At 62.1% G+C, this 17120-nt stretch overlaps 1 protein-coding gene across 2 annotated transcripts; it reads right to left on the bottom strand.

Moving 5' to 3' along the window:
• Positions 1-733: 733 nt before the first annotated feature.
• On the bottom strand, positions 734-10145 carry LOC102462548 (perforin-1-like). 2 transcript variants are annotated; one of them, XM_075928693.2, is made up of 4 exons: positions 10043-10145; positions 8284-8474; positions 7024-7604; positions 734-3669 (listed from the first exon to the last, which is right to left on the bottom strand). In XM_075928693.2, exons 3-4 carry the CDS (start codon positions 7545-7547, stop codon positions 2619-2621), a joined length of 1575 nt encoding a protein of 524 aa, XP_075784808.2. In that variant the 5' UTR covers positions 7548-7604; positions 8284-8474; positions 10043-10145; the 3' UTR covers positions 734-2618. The 2 variants fall into 2 exon arrangements, with proteins under 2 accessions (XP_075784808.2, XP_075784810.2); XM_075928695.2 differs by lacking the exon at positions 8284-8474 and having other exon boundaries at positions 10043-10143.
• Between the last annotated feature and the right edge of the window lie 6975 nt (positions 10146-17120).

Raw genomic sequence — 17120 nt, 5'->3', positions numbered from 1 at the left:
GGTATGGCTACACTACATGATTTTTTTGAAAAAAACCTGCCTTTAAAAAAAAAAAAAAAAAAGTCACCTGCGTCCACGCTGCAATCGCTTTTTTGGAATGAAATCGAAAGAAGGCGGGTTTTCTACGACATTAGGAAACCTCACATTACGAGGAAGAATGCCTTTTTCGAAAGAGCTCTTTCGGGGGAAAAAAAGGCACGTGTGGACGCAAAACAGGGACGTGTTTTGAAGGAAGAGCCGGTCGAAAAAAGCACAGGGGCCGGGGTGGCCGTTCTGTGAGTAGCAATCAGGGCTTTCTTTCGAGAGGAAACCAAAACAGGCCGCTGGAGCACTTTCAAGACTAACCCGATGGTCCGTGCTGGCTGGATGCTCTTGCGAAAGAAACGTTTTCGAAAGAAGCTTGCAGCCTACACGTACCCCGGGAGAGGACAGGCCCATGGCTTGTTCCCCGCCCGCCTGAGCTAGCCAGTCCCCTGCCCTAGGGCTAGATTGGAACCCGCTCCTCTTAGAGGGGGAAGGCCCCGTGTCCAGCCAGCCCCTAGCTCTGGGGCCAGCTGTGAAAGGGGGGGCTGACCCCTTGGCACAAGACCGGTCTCTGTGGCCCAGTTCCAATGGGGAAGGCTCCCAGCGTTCTGCCGCCTGTGGCGGGTGTACTAGGGATGGAATAGTGGAGTCGATTAACTGATAAGCAAAAGCGTAGAGGTTAATGCAATAGACGACACGCACGTTTCCCTCTCCCTGCCAGTTCCTTTATTAGCAGGCTGGCCAGCAGCCCGGCTCAGTCCTGGCTTGCGGTAGGTTCAGGACCTACGCCTGCTGCCGCTCTCGATTTCTAGCGTGTTAGGAACTGAGCCGGCAGGCAGCCTGGCTCAGCCTGGACTCATCTGGCTCCGGGACCTGCCCCCGTTGAAACTCTCTGCATTTCAGGTGTGTTAAGAGCCGGGCAGGCAGCCCCGCAGTGTTCTGGTTGGTGCAGGGTCTGGAAGCTCAGAGCCTTCCCTTGACAAGGGCTGCTGCCCCGTCTTAGAAGCCGCAGTGCAGGGCCACAGGTCTGCGTGGGGAGCTGGGTTTTAAACTGGATCCCCTCGTGGACCAGCTCCCACCTCGCCCCCTGCGCCGCTGCCGGCCCCGCACCGCTCCCGGGGACTATAGACTAGTCGACTACCGATAAAATGGCACGCGGTTACTGGACTGTTCAATTAACCGATATTTCACAGCCCTAGGTTCTACAAAGCTGCACAGATGTAACCACTAGGGCTCCCTGCCCTGCTCGGGGAGGGCAGGGGAGTCTTGTGGGTTAGAGCAGAGGGGCTTGGGAACCTGACCGTGGCCTACCTCCACCCGCTATGTGCCTCAGTTTCCCCACCGGTAAAACAGTCCAGCTGAGGGTCATATTTCTTCACAGGGCTTGGCCCTGCCCTGATGTGACTTTGTCCCCAAACCACCCTACTCACTACAGGTTTGCGTCTCACGCTCTGCCCTGGGGGGGGGGGGGGGGGGAGGGGAGGGAGCTGTGCAGGGCGCTCTGCTGTGGGGGCTTTTGGCTCCATCCCCGTGCAGCCTCTGCTCCGGCGCTTATTGGCCACGCGTTACTCATGGGGCCAGGATTGCGGGGAAGGGGGTTCCTGAGAGGAGGCCCCAGGTGACCCCAGGGGGGCAGGGGAGGGTGTTCCCAGGGACAGCACCAGGGGGCGCCAGAGCAGCAGCCAGCAGGGCCCCAGGAGGGCAGGGGAGGGTGTTCCCAGGGGAGGCACCAGGGGGCGCCAGAGCAGCAGCCAGCAGGGCCCCAGGAGGGCAGGGGAGGGTGTTCCCAGGGGAGGCACCAGGGGGCGCCAGAGCAGCAGCCAGCAGGGCCCCAGGGGGCAGGGGAGGGTGTTCCCAGGGGAGGCACCAGGGGGCACCAGAGCAGCAGTCAGCAGGGCCCCAGGAGGGCAGGGGAGGGTGTTCCCAGGGGAGGCACCAGGGGGCGCCAGAGCAGCAGCCAGCAGGGCCCCAGGGGGCAGGGGAGGGTGTTCCCAGGGGAGGCACTAGGGGGCGCCAGAGCAGCAGGCAGCAGGGCCCCAGGGGGCAGGGGAGGGTGTTCCCAGGGGAGGCACCAGGGGGCGCCAGCTTGTGCCGGCAGAACTGGGCCTGCTTTATTCAAAAGTCGCTTTTACTCTGGGCCCGGGGGGCTGTTTTGGGGCTTGTTTCACTGGGGGTCTCGGCTTTGGGCTGTTTGTGCAGGGGCTGAACCGGTGCCAATGCAGACGCCCGTCGCTAGAACACGAGACGCCCCCGACCCCCATGTGGAAAACACCCTGGAATTTGGGAAGGGCCCGTCCCGCCCACTCGACACCCGCTACAGGCCCAGTCCCTGTCCTGCGCCGGGACGGGCTGCCACACAGGACTGTTGTGTGGAGGCCACAGAGCCCCTGGGTCTGGTGCAATACCAATGCCAGGGCCCCCTTTATTAGCGTGATGCTGTTAAGGGGGGGGCTGCACGGTGCAGGCAGCACAACCAGAGCTACTGAAAACCGCAACGGAATGGGGACACCTCGTTCAGTCCCCGGCTCTGGGAAGGGAGCGGGGGCTAGTGGTGAGAGCAGAAGTGGACGGCAGGACTGCCGGGTTCCACCGTCTCAGCCCCTCACGGGCACGTACTCCTGGCAGGTGTCCCTGCCCAGGTTGGGCCCGCACTCCAGCGAGTAGGAATACGTCACGAGGCCGGGCGAGACGGTGCAGGTCTCAGTCACGTTCCTGCCGGCCGTGAGGTGAGTGTGGCAGGTTCCCAGCCGGTCGTCAGGCAAGGGCCACGGGTCTTTGTCCCACACCTCCATTTTCAATTCGGGCTGCGCCGGCAGCGTCACCACCCCGAAGTTCAGGTCTTCAAACCACTGGGGGTTGTTGTTGTTCCTAGTGTAGCCCGTCTGCAGCTTCTGCCCTTGGAAGAAGACCTTGATGTAGATTTCGCTGGCGGACGTGGGGTCCCCCCACAGGTCTCTGCCCCACATCATATGGACCTTCAGCCGGGCCAGGCCCCGCCGCAGGGAGCAGCACATGGAGTTGGTGAAGGGGTTTCCGGAGCAACGGCATTTGCAGGGCTCCAAGGGGTCGGCGTAGCCGCCTTGTGGGCACCGTCGAGGGCACCTCCTCTGCCCCCGCTCAGCCACGTACTCCTTCACTGCCTGCCTCAGCGCCTCCCGCCGGGGGTCTCCTGGCCTCACCAGGGTGTGGATGGGCGCCAGGGAGTAGGAGATCAGGCCGGGGCTGGCTTTGAGGCTCTCCAGCCAGGCCGAGAGGGCCCTGGGGTCTTGCTTGGTGGAGTAGAGCAGGTTGGCATGGCCGTGGCCCCCCGTCACCTCAGTGCGGTGATCCATGTAGGCCGCCTGGGTGCTCCGGCTGCTCGGCTCACGGAAGTGGGAGGGGAATCGGCTCAAGCCCAGGGCTTGCAGGAACTGAGAGCTCAGGCGCTCCTTGATTTCAGCGTCTGTCAGCCCGTCCAGCACTGCCCGGCAGGTCGGGATGGCCGTCAGCTGCCGCACACGCCCGCCCAGCACTGCCTGGCTCACATAGTGGGTGCCGTACGTGGCCAGGAAGGGTCGGTATGTGGATGGGTCGTAGGTGGGTAGAAGGTCACTCAGGGCTTGGGAGAAGACGGGCATCAGAGGAGGGTTTGGGGGAACGCTCAATCTGCCAGAGGGGAATGAGAGAGGAGTTAGGAGCTAACCGGAGACCCCCAAACAAACTGGCCCCACTTCCCAAGTGCCTACTTTGTGGCCACCCTGTGGGGGGCTCAGCAGGAGGCAGGGTCCCCCCTCAGTCAGTCTGCTCCATTGCCTCAATGCAGCACTAGAGGCTGCTGTGCTCCAGAAAACAGGGAGGGAGAGTAGCCAGAACCCCAAGTTCACTGGAGATCCCACTTCACCTCCTGCGGGTCCCTTATCCTGCTTTCCTAATGCAGGAGCCAGGTTCATCCCTGGGACAGCCTGTGTGGGCTGTCCAGCCACTCGCAGGGGGCGCAGACTTGAACCCACCACCCTGCGCTCCCTAGGCAAATGCCATATCACCTAGGAGCCCAGCACGGGGGGCCAGCAGCAGGTGCTGTGCTGCGGGGAGCAGGCGGGGGCCCAGCAGGGGGCGCTGTGCTGCAGGGAGCAGGGCGGGGGCCCAGCAGGGGGCGCTGTGCTGCAGGGAGAAGGGCGGGGGCCCAGCAGGGGGTGCTGTGCTGCAGGGAGCAGGTGGGGGCCCAGCAGGGGGCGCTGTGCTGCAGGGAGCGGGGCGGGGGCCCAGCAGGGGGCACTGTGCTGCAGGGAGCGGGTGGGGGCCCAGCAGGGGGCGCTGTGCTGCAGGGAGCAGGGCCGGGTCCCAGGAGGGGGCGCTGTGCTGCAGGGAGCAGGGCGGGGGCCCAGCAGGGGGCGCTGTGCTGCAGGGAGCAGGGCGGGGGCCCAGCAGGGGCGCTGTGCTGCAGGGAGCAGGGCGGGGGCCCAGCAGGGGGTGCTGTGCTGCAGGGAACAGGGCGGGGGCCCAGCAGGGGGGGCTGTGCTGCAGGGAGCGGGGCGGGGGCCCAGCAGGGGGCACTGTGCTGCAGGGAGCGGGTGGGGGCCCAGCAGGGGGCGCTGTGCTGCAGGGAGCGGGGCGGGGGCCCAGCAGGGGGCGCTGTGCTGCAGGGAGCGGGTGGGGGCCCAGCAGGGGGCGTTGTGCTGCAGGGAGCGGGGCGGGGCCCAGCAGGGGGCGCTGTGTTGCAGGGAGCAGGGCGGGGGCACAGTAGGTGGCGCTGTGCTGCAGGGAGCAGGGCCAGGTCCCAGGAGGGGGTGCTGTGCCACAGGGAGCGGGTCGGGGCCCAGCAGGAGGCGCTGTGCAGCAGGGATCAGGGCGGGGGCCCAGCAGGGGGCGCTGTGCTGCAGGGAGCAGGGCGGGTCCCAGCAGGGGGCGCTGTGCTGCAGGGAGCGAGGCGGGGGCCCAGCAGGGGGCGTTGTGATGCAGGGAGCAGGGCAGGGGTCCAGCAGGGGGCACTGTGATGCAGGGAGCAGGGTGGGGGCCCAGCAGGGGGCACTGTGCTTCAGGGAGAGGGGCAGAGGCCAGCAGGGGGCGCTGCGCTATAGGGCGCGGGGCGGGGGCCAGCAGGGGGCGCTGTGCTGCAGGGAGCAGGGCAGGGGTCCAGCAGGGGGCGCTGTGCTGCAGGGAGCAGGGCAGGGGTCCAGCAGGGGGCGCTGTGCTGCTGGGAGCAGGGCAGGGGTCCAGCAGGGGGCGCTGTGCTGCAGGGAGCAGGGCAGGGGTCCAGCAGGGGGCGCTGTGCTGCAGGGAGCAGGGCAGGGGTCCAGCAGGGGGCGCTGTGCTGCTGGGAGCAGGGCAGGGGTCCAGCAGGGGGCGCTGTGCTGCTGGGAGCAGGGCAGGGGTCCAGCAGGGGGCGCTGTGCTGCAGGGAGCAGGGCAGGGGTCCAGCAGGGGGCGCTGTGCTGCTGGGAGCAGGGCAGGGGTCCAGCAGGGGGCGCTGTGCTGCTGGGAGCAGGGCAGGGGTTCAGCAGGGGGCACTGTGCTGCAGGGAGCGGGTGGGGGCCCAGCAGGGGGCGCTGTGCTGCAGGGAGCAGGGCCGGGTCCCAGGAGGGGGCGCTGTGCTGCAGGGAGCAGGGCGGGGGCCCAGCAGGGGGCGCTGTGCTGCAGGGAGCAGGGCGGGGGCCCAGCAGGGGGCGCTGTGCTGCAGGGAGCAGGGCGGGGGCCCAGCAGGGGGTGCTGTGCTGCAGGGAACAGGGCGGGGGCCCAGCAGGGGGGGCTGTGCTGCAGGGAGCGGGGCGGGGGCCCAGCAGGGGGCACTGTGCTGCAGGGAGCGGGTGGGGGCCCAGCAGGGGGCGCTGTGCTGCAGGGAGCGGGGCGGGGGCCCAGCAGGGGGCGCTGTGCTGCAGGGAGCGGGTGGGGGCCCAGCAGGGGGCGCTGTGCTGCAGGGAGCGGGGCGGGGCCCAGCAGGGGGCGCTGTGTTGCAGGGAGCGGGGCGGGGGCCCAGCAGGGGGCGCTGTGCAGCAGGGAGCGGGGCGGGGTCCAGCAGGGGGCGCTGTGCTGTAGGGAGCAGGTGGGGGCCCAGCAGGGGGCGCTGTGCTGCAGGGAGCAGGTGGGGGCCCAGCAGGGGGTGCTGTGCTGCAGGGAGCGGGGCGGGGCCCAGCAGGGGGCGCTGTGCTGTAGGGAGCAGGGCGGGGGCACAGTAGGTGGCGCTGTGCTGCAGGGAGCAGGGCCAGGTCCCAGGAGGGGGTGCTGTGCCACAGGGAGCGGGTCGGGGCCCAGCAGGAGGCGCTGTGCAGCAGGGATCAGGGCGGGGGCCCAGCAGGGGGCGCTGTGCTGCAGGGAGCAGGGCGGGTCCCAGCAGGGGGCGCTGTGCTGCAGGGAGCGGGGCGGGGGCCCAGCAGGGGGCGCTGTGCTATAGGGAGCGAGGCGGGGGCCCAGCAGGGGGCGTTGTGATGCAGGGAGCAGGGCAGGGGTCCAGCAGGGGGCACTGTGATGCAGGGAGCAGGGTGGGGGCCCAGCAGGGGGCACTGTGCTTCAGGGAGAGGGGCAGAGGCCAGCAGGGGGCGCTGCGCTATAGGGCGCGGGGCGGGGGCCAGCAGGGGGCGCTGTGCTGCAGGGAGCAGGGCAGGGGTCCAGCAGGGGGCGCTGTGCTGCAGGGAGCAGGGCAGGGGTCCAGCAGGGGGCGCTGTGCTGCTGGGAGCAGGGCAGGGGTCCAGCAGGGGGCGCTGTGCTGCAGGGAGCAGGGCAGGGGTCCAGCAGGGGGCGCTGTGCTGCAGGGAGCAGGGCAGGGGTCCAGCAGGGGGCGCTGTGCTGCTGGGAGCAGGGCAGGGGTCCAGCAGGGGGCGCTGTGCTGCAGGGAGCAGGGCAGGGGTCCAGCAGGGGGCGCTGTGCTGCTGGGAGCAGGGCAGGGGTCCAGCAGGGGGCGCTGTGCTGCTGGGAGCAGGGCAGGGGTTCAGCAGGGGGCGCTGTGCTGCAGGGAGCAGGGCAGGGGCCCAGCAGGGGGCGCTGTGCTGCAGGGCGCGGGCCGGGGGGACATTCAGGGGACTCTCACCTGTAATACCCACAGGGCAGCTCGTGGAGCACAAACATGAACTTGTCCTGCTGCTCCTTCTCGTAGGCGAAGCCGGAGAGCTCGGATCGGGTCCCCTCCAGGGCCCGGCCCATGGACTCTCCCGGTAGCTCCAGTTCCACCTTCCAGTCGTTGTTCACATCGGACGCCATTGCCCGGGCCACGGCCACGGCCGACTCCTGCACCGAGGTGCTGAGCTCCCGGTTGCACAAGATATTCACCTTCCAGTCCGTCACGGCCAGCGGCGCCCTCTGCAGCTGCCCCCCCTGCAGCGGGTTCCGGCACAAGGTGCAGGTGCCGTTGGGGCCGCGCCACAGGCTGGTGTCCACCAGGTAGTTCCCCGTCCAGCCCAGCGTGGTGACGTCGATGCCCTCCCGTACCAGGCTGTGCCCAGGCACAAAGGCCACGCTCCTCCTGCACTCCTGAGCCGTGCCTGTGCGGCAGAAGGGAGAGACCCCAGGCACAAGCGCAAGGAGGAGAGGGATGAAAACCCTGGCTGTGGCCATGGCTGGTGTGATGAGGGGCACCCCTCACCCAAAGCGGCTGTTGGGCTTTGACCCTCCCTAGAGGGAGAGAAACAGAGAGAGTCTTCAGTCATGACAATCTAGCGGCAGGGAGTTCCACAGGCCAACACAGCCCAGAAGTCTCCAGGCTTCTATGGCCCTCCCTGCATCTGAGAAGAGAGATCTCCAGCAACTTATACTAGAGCCTGCCACCCCCTTGTCCTCTGAATCTAATGGAGAATCACTGCTGGGTGTGAGCAGTGCAGGGGCTATGACACACACAAGCTGGCAGTCCAGATTCCTTCCAGTGTGCGGGAGGGGCGGGGTACGGTTTAGTCGTGCGTAAAAGGGAGGTGACACACATGGGCGAGTCGTTCTCATTCCATCCACTAGATGGGGATGCCGACAGGCTCCGGGGCACAGCCCCACTCCCCACCTCACCCCCAAGATCAGTCTCCCCTTTTTGTGCTGGGATCTGACTCCCCCCGTGAGCTGCAGCCACTAGGGTGCCCTGGGCCAACCACACACGGCCCCTTCCCTCCAGCAGGGAGAGAGCAGAGCAGGGATCCTTCGCACGGCCCCGAGATGCAGCCAGCTCTGGGGTGGGGCAGCTGGGGAACAGCCAGAGAGCGCTGGGACAGGCGTACAGTGGGACCTCCTACCTTCAGACTCCGCTCCTCCAGCTCCTCCAGCTCTGGCCCCCAGCACGACCCCCAGACTCCCCTGCCCCGTGGGTTACCTGTCTGCAGCCGAGCACAGGGCTCCTGTCGGCGGATCGGGGCTGGTTCCCTGGCTGCTGCCTTTGCCCACGGTGCCCTGTGACTGCCACCGGGTGCTGCCCGCTCCAGCGTGTGCCCACGGCAGCTGGGGAGTTTCCAGGAGAGGTCCTGGTGCAGATGCCAGCTGGATCCTAGCAGGGAGCTGCGCCTTCTGGGCATGTTAATTGGGGGTGGGGTAGGCAGAGGGAACCCCGACCCGTGTCTCCAGCAAACCTCCCTCTCTAATGAACCCTGCAGGTTCCAGGCTGCTCTTGAATGACGGGGACCTGGCTGGGGGGGAAGGACCAAACGCTGATTTTGGTGACCCCCTTGGAAGCCCAGAGATGGGTCCGGCAAGCTAGAAAAGGGGTTAACGACTAGCAGGCTAATGAGCCCGCATTCAATATCTGGAGACAATGCCTATTGTGTTCACATAGCTAATGGCGGAGGTTCACAATGGGACCGGCCGGCTCCAGCCTGCCACTATGCTCTGTTAACCCCCAGAGACGCAGGCCACGGTCACATATCGCTGCCTTCGTTTCTCCACAGGCTGCAGGGAGCTGCCTGGAGATGGCCAGAGACGGGCGGCGGCCTCGTGCTAATCCACGGAGGAGTCCTCTGGAAATAGCAGGTCTTCAAAACCACGGTGATCAGCGAGTATCACCTAAGGCAGACTGCTGGCCGGGGGTGCCACCGAACCGTAAAAGGGTGCAGGGGCCCTGACCCTGTGAGCTCAGCCGCCCTCAGTTTGCTCAGGGAATAGTTGAGCCACAAAGCCGAGGTCTCCCTGGATCTGCTGGATGCTGGACAGGAACCGGGTGAGCTTGGGAAAAGGCTCTTTGCTGGCGTTCGCGGAACTCGGCGTGTGACTCGGCTGCCCGGGTGGGAGCCCAAGGCCGGGTGGCGACGGGAGCAGCGGGGCTGGCTTCTGCCAACCAGGCCGGGGCTGTAGACGCCGCGCTCTGGCTGGCTGGTGAGTGGAATTCTTAGAAACAACCCCAGAGTGGGGACGGTCTGCCCCCTTCTTTGCCTTTGCCCTGATTGGCAGCCTCAAGGTGGCACCGTGGGGCCTGAAGCCAGGACCCCCGAAGTGCTATTGAAAGCCAAGAGCGTTTGTGGGTGCCGGGTCACCCCGGGGCATGTGTGTTGCGTGTTCCCCCCTCTGCTCCGAGGACAGGGTGGGGGAGAGGCAAGACCCTGGACGGGATACAGGGGGGCAAGGGGAGTGGCAGGGATGGGTCTGAGCTCCTCCCTCAGACCCCTTGGTTGTGGCAAGATCTGTGGGAGACCTGAGCCCCCCTCAGTCCCTCTGGCACCGTCTGGTAGAATCGGGCGGGGAGGGAGGGCTCTGCCCCTCTCCTGGCCCCCATGCACGTGCTGGGACCTGGGGGTCAGGAAGGAACGATTCCTTGGGGCAGAATAGAGGCCAGTAGAGAGCGAGGGAAGCGCTGATGGAGGCATTTGGGGTAGATGTGGGCAAAGGGGGAGATGGGGGTTACTGGGGGTCAGGAGGCTGTAGGGGTGCTGAGGGGGATCTACACAGGGAGACTGGGGCGCCCGAGTCAGCTCTGCAGTTCATTGGGTGGGAAGTTCCCTTCTATGCCCCCTGCCGGGCACCTCCCCTGCCCCCCCAATCCCAGTCACCCGCTTTGGGCAGGGCCCAGGCCGTGGCTCCCTCTCCCCAGAGCTCCGGGTTTGCCCCGGATCCGTCCCCTGCGTTTCCCCGTGTCCAGCACGTACCTGTTCTGTGCCCAGGCCGGAGGGATCCAGCGCCCGGACTCCCTGCTTGCCTGTGCTGCGTGAATAGGCTCTTACCTCTGTTTCTCCCAGGGGTGCTCCGCCCCTCCCCACCCTGAGGACACGCCTCCCTCCCCACCCCCTGCCTTCTCTAGGCAAAGGCAAATCCGGACCAGCTGCTTCCCCAACACCCCTGGTGGTCGCCTGCCCTCCCAGCGCCGGGGCAGACCCCGATCACCCCCTCCCCTGCCTGCCCCCCGATCACAGGGCCGGGGCGCCTGCTGCCCAGGGTCACAAGGCATGTGGGGCCCCCCTCCCCGCGCGGGAGGAGACGCCTGGTGTACGTGTGCTGCGGTCAGCACTGGGTCTGCCACCGTGGCACCCAGAGGGTGAAATCAGAGCAGCTGCCCCCTCCCATGCCGCTCTCCCCTGATGCCCACCTCCCCCCACTCTGCTCCTCCCCACGGCTGACCCGTGCCCCTGTCTGCTCTCCGCCCTGCCCAGCCGCCAGCCAGCCGTGGTTGCTCAGAACAGCTGTGGCTGGGGGGGGGAGGGCATTACTTTCCCCCATGGGTTCCCGGCAAAGGGCTGGGAAAAGGCAGATCCCTCAGATGTGAATGGGCACCAGGGTGCAGGAGCCCAGGCTGGGCGGCTTTGGGGTTCCCTGCCAGGCTGAGGACCCTGCTATCATGGCGTAGGAGAGAACAGTGGCTTGGAGGCACCGGGGATGCCCATTGGGGTCCGCTGCCCTAGCTCAGTGCTTACTTCCCATCCATGTGCACCAGAGAGGGAGGCCAGGGTGGCTGAGCGGCTATGGCGATGGACAGGACTGCTGCAGGACTTCTCCTGCGAGGGAGAGCCCTGGTGTTCACCAGCTGGCCCTGGCACCCGCTCAACATCCTGAGCCCGGCCCTGGGGACCCAGGCCTGGCTCCAGAGCTTAGGTCTGGAGATCTCCGGGCCAGGGCTCCGCAGGGGGTCGGAGTCGTCCCCTGGAGGGAGGCCAGGGCCGGGTCTGCACAGGCTCTTTTACAGGGCACGAAGCGAGTTAGCAGAGAACTTCCTCCACCCGTCTACACGTGGCAGTGAAACGGGATTCCGAATTAAAGCCCTAAATCGAAATAGCTGGTAAACCTCATTGCGGGCAGTTACTTCAGGCTAGTCAATTTCTAAAATGGTGACTGCCCAGGAACATGCAAATCAAGCGCAGGATATTTAAATCCCGCACTTCATTTGCAACTTCGGTCACCCTCATTAGCATCCCTAGATCAATCTAGGGGACTAGTGTAGACGTACCCTTACATAAGAAACATAAGAACGGCCGTACTGGGTCAGACCAAAGGTCCATCTAGCCCAGTAGCCTGTCTGCCGACAGCGGCCAACACCAGGTGCCCCAGAGGGGGTGGACTGAAGACAACGATCAAGTGATTTGTCTTGTGCCATCCATCTCCAGCCTCTGACAAACGGAAGCCAGGGACACCATTTTATCCCCTGGCTAATGGCCTTTTATGGACCTAAAATCCATGAATTTATCTAGCTTCTCTTTAAACTCTGTTATAGTCCTAGCCTTCACAGCCTCCTCTGGCGAGGAGTTCCACAGGTTGACTGTGCACTGTGCGAAGAAGAACTTTTGCTTATTAGTTTTAAACCTGCTCCCCATTAAACATGCTCTTGGTAGCGATGTCGTGTGAGGTCAAACGTTGCCACTTTTGAGCGCAGGTTTTTCTGGTGTTCTCTTTGCAACTGTTCATGACTAAAGGACAGATCTCTTCTGAATTGGTGAGGTGAGGCGTTGTCAGCCCTGGAGGAGCCAAGCTTTGAGGCGCGACCTTTAACGTCTGGGTGAAAAATCTGACTCTTGTCCTGTGTCACGAGATTTGCAAACTGTGAGAGACAAATTGGGGGAGCACTGGACATTTGAGATAAGGAAACCAGGTCTGCCTGGGCCATGCTGGCACTAGCAATGTGACTTGGGCCCCGTCCTGTTTTATTTTCTGTAGGATCTTGTTGAGTAGTGGAAGAGGTGGGAAAAACACAGGCCAGTTCGTCTTCCCAGTTGAATAACAAATCATCATCCAGCAAGTTCTTACCTAGACCTGCTCTGGAGCAGTACTTGGGGCATTTAAACACGTCTATATCCAGAAAACCCCACTTCTGGAACACAGAATGCAAGACTTGCGGGTGGATCTCCCACTCAGATGTCTGAAGAAAGTTTCGGCTCAGCACTTCTGCTGTGATAGTTTGTTTGTCTGGAAGATAGACAGCTGAAATCGACACGATGGTGGGTGCATCAGTGCCACGGGGTTTCTTTGCAGAGCCGGCATGACCCGGCTCCCCTTGGTGATTTATATAAAACATGCACGTTGTGTTGTCTGTGAATCGTCTCCCTGACGTGTCACGAATCAAGGGGAGAAAATATTTGCAGGCTCATCTGACTGCTCGGAGCTCTAGAATACTGCTGTGAAGTGCTGACTCAGCTGGAGACAACCTCCCAAGCCTTCCAACGAAGCATCGGTGGTTACGATGACAGAGGGAAGAGGTTGTTGGAAGGGTACTCCCTTGCAAAGGTTGTCGCGCTGCAACCACCATTGGAGAGATCCTTTCCGCCTGTTTGGAGGACTCAGGATTTTGTGCAGGTGGGGCTTGTGTGGTCAAAACCAGGCGCAGAGCCATGGCTGAAGGCCGTGTAATCAGGCATACAGGACCACATACACTGACGCTGACATGAGGCCGAGCAACTGCAGGCATTGTCTGGCCAAGATCGTGACAGGTCTGGATAGACGTCAGATGCCACACGCTCCCTCCTCCCCCTCCAGCCGGATCATTCTGCCTTGTAGAGAGGGTGCTGTAGGTAGCCAGGAGGGTCTGGTATGTGGCCAGGTTGTAGGTGTATGGAGAGCATAGGGGATGTTTGGAGGACCGTCAACCTGCCCAAAGGGGAAAGAGACAGGCGATAGGAGCCAGCTAGAGACCCTCAGCATCTTCTCCCAGCACAAACTGGCCCCACTGCCCGCTCTGTGGATTGCTGGAAGGATGGATGCCCAGCGGGGGGCGCTGTGTTGCAAGAAGCAGGACGTGGGGGAGGGGACATTGATGCGCGAGGGTTTCTCACTTTGTTCATGGAGCAGAAACATGGACGTATCTTGCTCTGTTCATGCTACCACCCAAATTAATCAAGAACCCACGGGAGAGACCGCTTGGGAAAATCTCACCTTTAAAGTAAAAAGCGGGGCACCACCCTTAACCACTGCCAGGTTAATACAAAGAAAAGAAAGAACTTTTATTATTACAACAATATTCCTGTTGCAAGCATTATGACTAGATGGGAAGGTAACAAAATCTACTCACGGAGAAACTCCCTGGCATGATTTTCCGCAAATACTTTTAACAGAAAAGTTTTTCCATTAAAAGCATTTGCGGAAAAGAGCGTCTAGATTGGCACAGATGCATTTTCGCCATCGGGGCTTTTTTGCTCAAAACAGTTTTTAGCTCTCTACACTGGCCCTCTTGCGAAAATACATTTGCGCAAGAGGGCTTTTTCCCGAACGGGAGCATCATAGTATTTGTGCAAGAACACTGGCAATCTTACATGAGATCGTCAGTGTTCTTGCGCAAATTCAAGCGGCCAGTGTAGACAGCTGGCAAGTTTTTCCACAAAAGCGAGTGCTTTTGCGGAAAAACTTACCAGTCTAGTTGCAGCCTATGGGCCTAGAACTTAGTTACACAGAAAAGCCAAAACTTCTTTTAAAACATGTACAGATCTCAGATCCCATACCCAAATCATAAAACAAGAAAACTTGACGGATGTATCTAAACTTTACCCTACTTACAGAAAGTGAAGAATTGTTTCTTGGAGAGAGAGAGAGAGACAGACATGTTTGTCTCTCTCTGTAGCTGCAGAGAACTCACACCGAGAGACAAAAGAGGAAAAAACCCAAATTCCTTTGTCCCAGTTTGAAAGTCCTACCTACATTCCTATTGGCCACTCCACCTGGCTAGGTGTAGTTAACCCCTTAGTCCCCAGGCTGCGGGCTAATCCTCATAATCATGACACCATCAAAGACAGATACTCTGTACACGAATCCATAACCAGACTCACGTTCGTAGTATTAGGCCTCGTTCTCAACGACCAGAAGTCAACGCTTCTGCCTACGAAAACCTTAGTGTTCACTGGAGCCCAACTAGATTCAACCATTGCAAGAGCGTACCTACCAACGCAACGATTCTAAGCAATCCAAGGCCTTGTTTTTACCATCACAAATAGCCCCAGAGTTTCAATACTTACCTACCTTCAGCTCACGGGGCATATGGTGGCTACAACTTACATGGTTGCTTATGCGAGTCTCCACTTTCGTTGCCTTCAACTTTGGCTAGTTTCCATCTACTCTCACAGGAAGCGGGACACACGCAGACAGGTGCCCCCACCTACCAATGTCATAACGTCTCTGAAATGGTGGAGCGAGCCCAGCAATTTATTGGAAGGCGCCCCATTCCATCAAGACCAACCTACCACACAGATAACGACCGATGCCTCCCTCATGGGATGGGGAGCTCATATGGGAGACAAATCCGTTCAAGGTCTGTCACGTTACTGGATTTTAAGGGGAGCAGCCAGATCACTGCTGCACTCATGGGGGGGGGTATTTGCCCCAAAAGTCTATAAAAGGGGGGCCATGTGAGGTGTCAAACGAAAGCTTATCTTCTACTGATTCTGTCTATGCTAGTCACGTAATTGTATAATATCTGTGTGTGGAGTTATAAACATGGACTCTGTATGGATGCTGGAAAATTCTCTGTGGCTGAGCACTGGGCGAGGAAGGCTCAGCCCCTGACTGTGCTAATTAGCAAGGCTCCAGGGACAATAGATCTGTAAGTGCCAGAGACACACCTGAAGGAATGCCTGGATATCTGCACGCCAGCCAGAATAATGGTTGCTAACTTGGGACACAAGGATAGATTGTTGGACCATGTGACCTTCTCTGGCCAGGAAGATGCCAGGAGAGGTCTATAAGTGCCATGTGGCACCCTCCACTTTGGTCTTCAGTTTTGCTCCTGATCCCAGATGCAGCCTTGCAGGGAACAAGGAGCCGGAAAGAACCGTGGACCCATCCTGACATCGGGTGTGCACCAGAGACTTCTAAGCCAGCAGTTTGTAACATCTCTGCTGAGAGCCTGCATCGAGAACTGGGAGATTCGGTGCATGTAACGTATTCTCCTTCACAACCTCACTCTCCTGCTTTTCGTTCTTGTAGTAATAAACCTTTAGATGGTAGATTCTAAAGGACTGGCCCGGCGTGATCTCGTGGGTTAGATCCAGAGTGTACATTGACCTGGGAACTGTGGCTGGTTTCTTGGGACCAGAAAAACCCATCCGGGTAGGTGAGATTGGGTTCTAAAACCCAATGTGTCCTCTTCTGGTCGCATCCCATCAGGCAGCCAGAGACAAGCACAGCAGGCAGCCTTACTCTCTGGCTGAACTTTAACCTCCTTGTCCTCCTGTCAGAAGGGATGAAAACACCCCAAACTGCCTCAACCGTCAGCCCTTCACAGCCTTTGTGGTTTGCAGCTGTCTCCCCAGCCTGCTGCTCTCCCCAGTGACTGGCCCGTGCATACGCCGAGCGCACCGGGGGTGGGCCCCGGGCTGCACACCAGCGGCTGTGGCCAGCACGCGCATGCACCGTGCACCCCGGGGGGCGGTCCCGTGCACCCTGGGGGGGTGGGCCTGTGTCCCACGGGCGGGCCTGCGCCCTGCGCCTGGGGACAGCGCCATGCGCCCAAGCGCAGGGCGCCAAAAGGGGTCGGGCCGGCCCTGCCTACATGGATCACTGCCTGGGGCGGCCCGTCCATATAGGCGCCAAATGGTGGTGCAATATCATGGAGGGGTTTGGAGGTGGGGGCGCCGAGTGCATGGTTCGCCGAGGGCGCCAGTGGCTGGCAGCTCGTCTAGGGCCACCCCGATCACTGCACCAAGGTGACGGGGGACCATGGACGTGAAAACCTGCTCTACTCCACCACGACAGACCCCAGGGCCCTTTCGGCCTGGCTGGAGAGCCTCAAAGCCAGCCCTGGCCTGGTCTCCTACTCCCTGGTGCCCATCCACACCTTGGTGGGGCTGCCAGGCAGTGAAGGAGTCCACGGCTGGGCAGGGGCGGAGGACATGCCCTGAGCACTGCCTGGAAAGCGCTCCTTGGACCCCCGCAACTGCCCCTGCTTCGGCACCCCCTCAGCAACTCCCCGCACCGCGCAGGCCGGCGGGGAAGGCAGGTCCACGTGCTGCGGGACAAAGGCCCCGTTCCCCAGCGGTGCCGATGTCAAAGCCTTCCAAGGCGGGTGGCTGCAGACGGGCTGCGCTGATCACAGAACGACCCCACGAGGTGCAACCATCCGGACTCCGGGCTAGGGATGCTGCTGGCGCAGCCCGACGTGGAAGTGGAGGTGTGGGGCATCAACCCACGGGGCAAAGGCCTGCGGAGCGTCTGCCAGCCCCGCTGCAAGGTCGGCAGGAGGGTCGCGGGCGCCTGCCTTGTCCCACCTGGCCTCGTAATGTGGTCCTAACCACGCGAGGGCCAGCCCAACCTGCAGGGGAGGGGGAGGGAGCTGAGAGAACTACATGCCTGTGAGAGGCTTAGGGGAGAAAACCCAGGACTCCTGCCCCATTGCTCTAACCACTAGCCCCCACTCCCTTCCCAGAGCTAGGACAGAACCCAGGAGTCTCAGCCCCATTGCGCTAACCACTAGCCCCCACTCCCTTCCCAGAGCTAGGACAGAACCCAGGAGTCTCGGCCCCATTGCGCTAACCACTAGCCCTCACTCCTTTCCCAGAGCTAGGACAGAACCCAGGAGTCCCGCCCCATTGCTCTAACCACTAGCCCCCACTCCTTTCCCAGAGCTAGGACAGAACCCAGGAGTCCTGCCCCCTTGCGCTAACCACTAGCCCCCACTCCTTTCCCAGAGCTAGGACAGAACCCAGGAGTCCCGCCCCATAGCTCTAACCACTAGCCCCCACTCCCTTCCCAGAGCTAGGACAGAACCCAGGAGTCCCGCCCCATAGCTCTAACCACTAGCCCCCACTCCTTTCACAG

Source organism: Pelodiscus sinensis, chromosome 5 (assembly GCF_052426305.1).
Source record: "Pelodiscus sinensis isolate ZL-2025 chromosome 5, ASM5242630v1, whole genome shotgun sequence".
Taxonomy (NCBI): Eukaryota; Metazoa; Chordata; order Testudines; family Trionychidae; genus Pelodiscus; species Pelodiscus sinensis.
The sequence above is the reverse complement of the archived record's forward strand: the minus strand, read 5'-3'. Positions and strand labels throughout refer to the sequence as shown.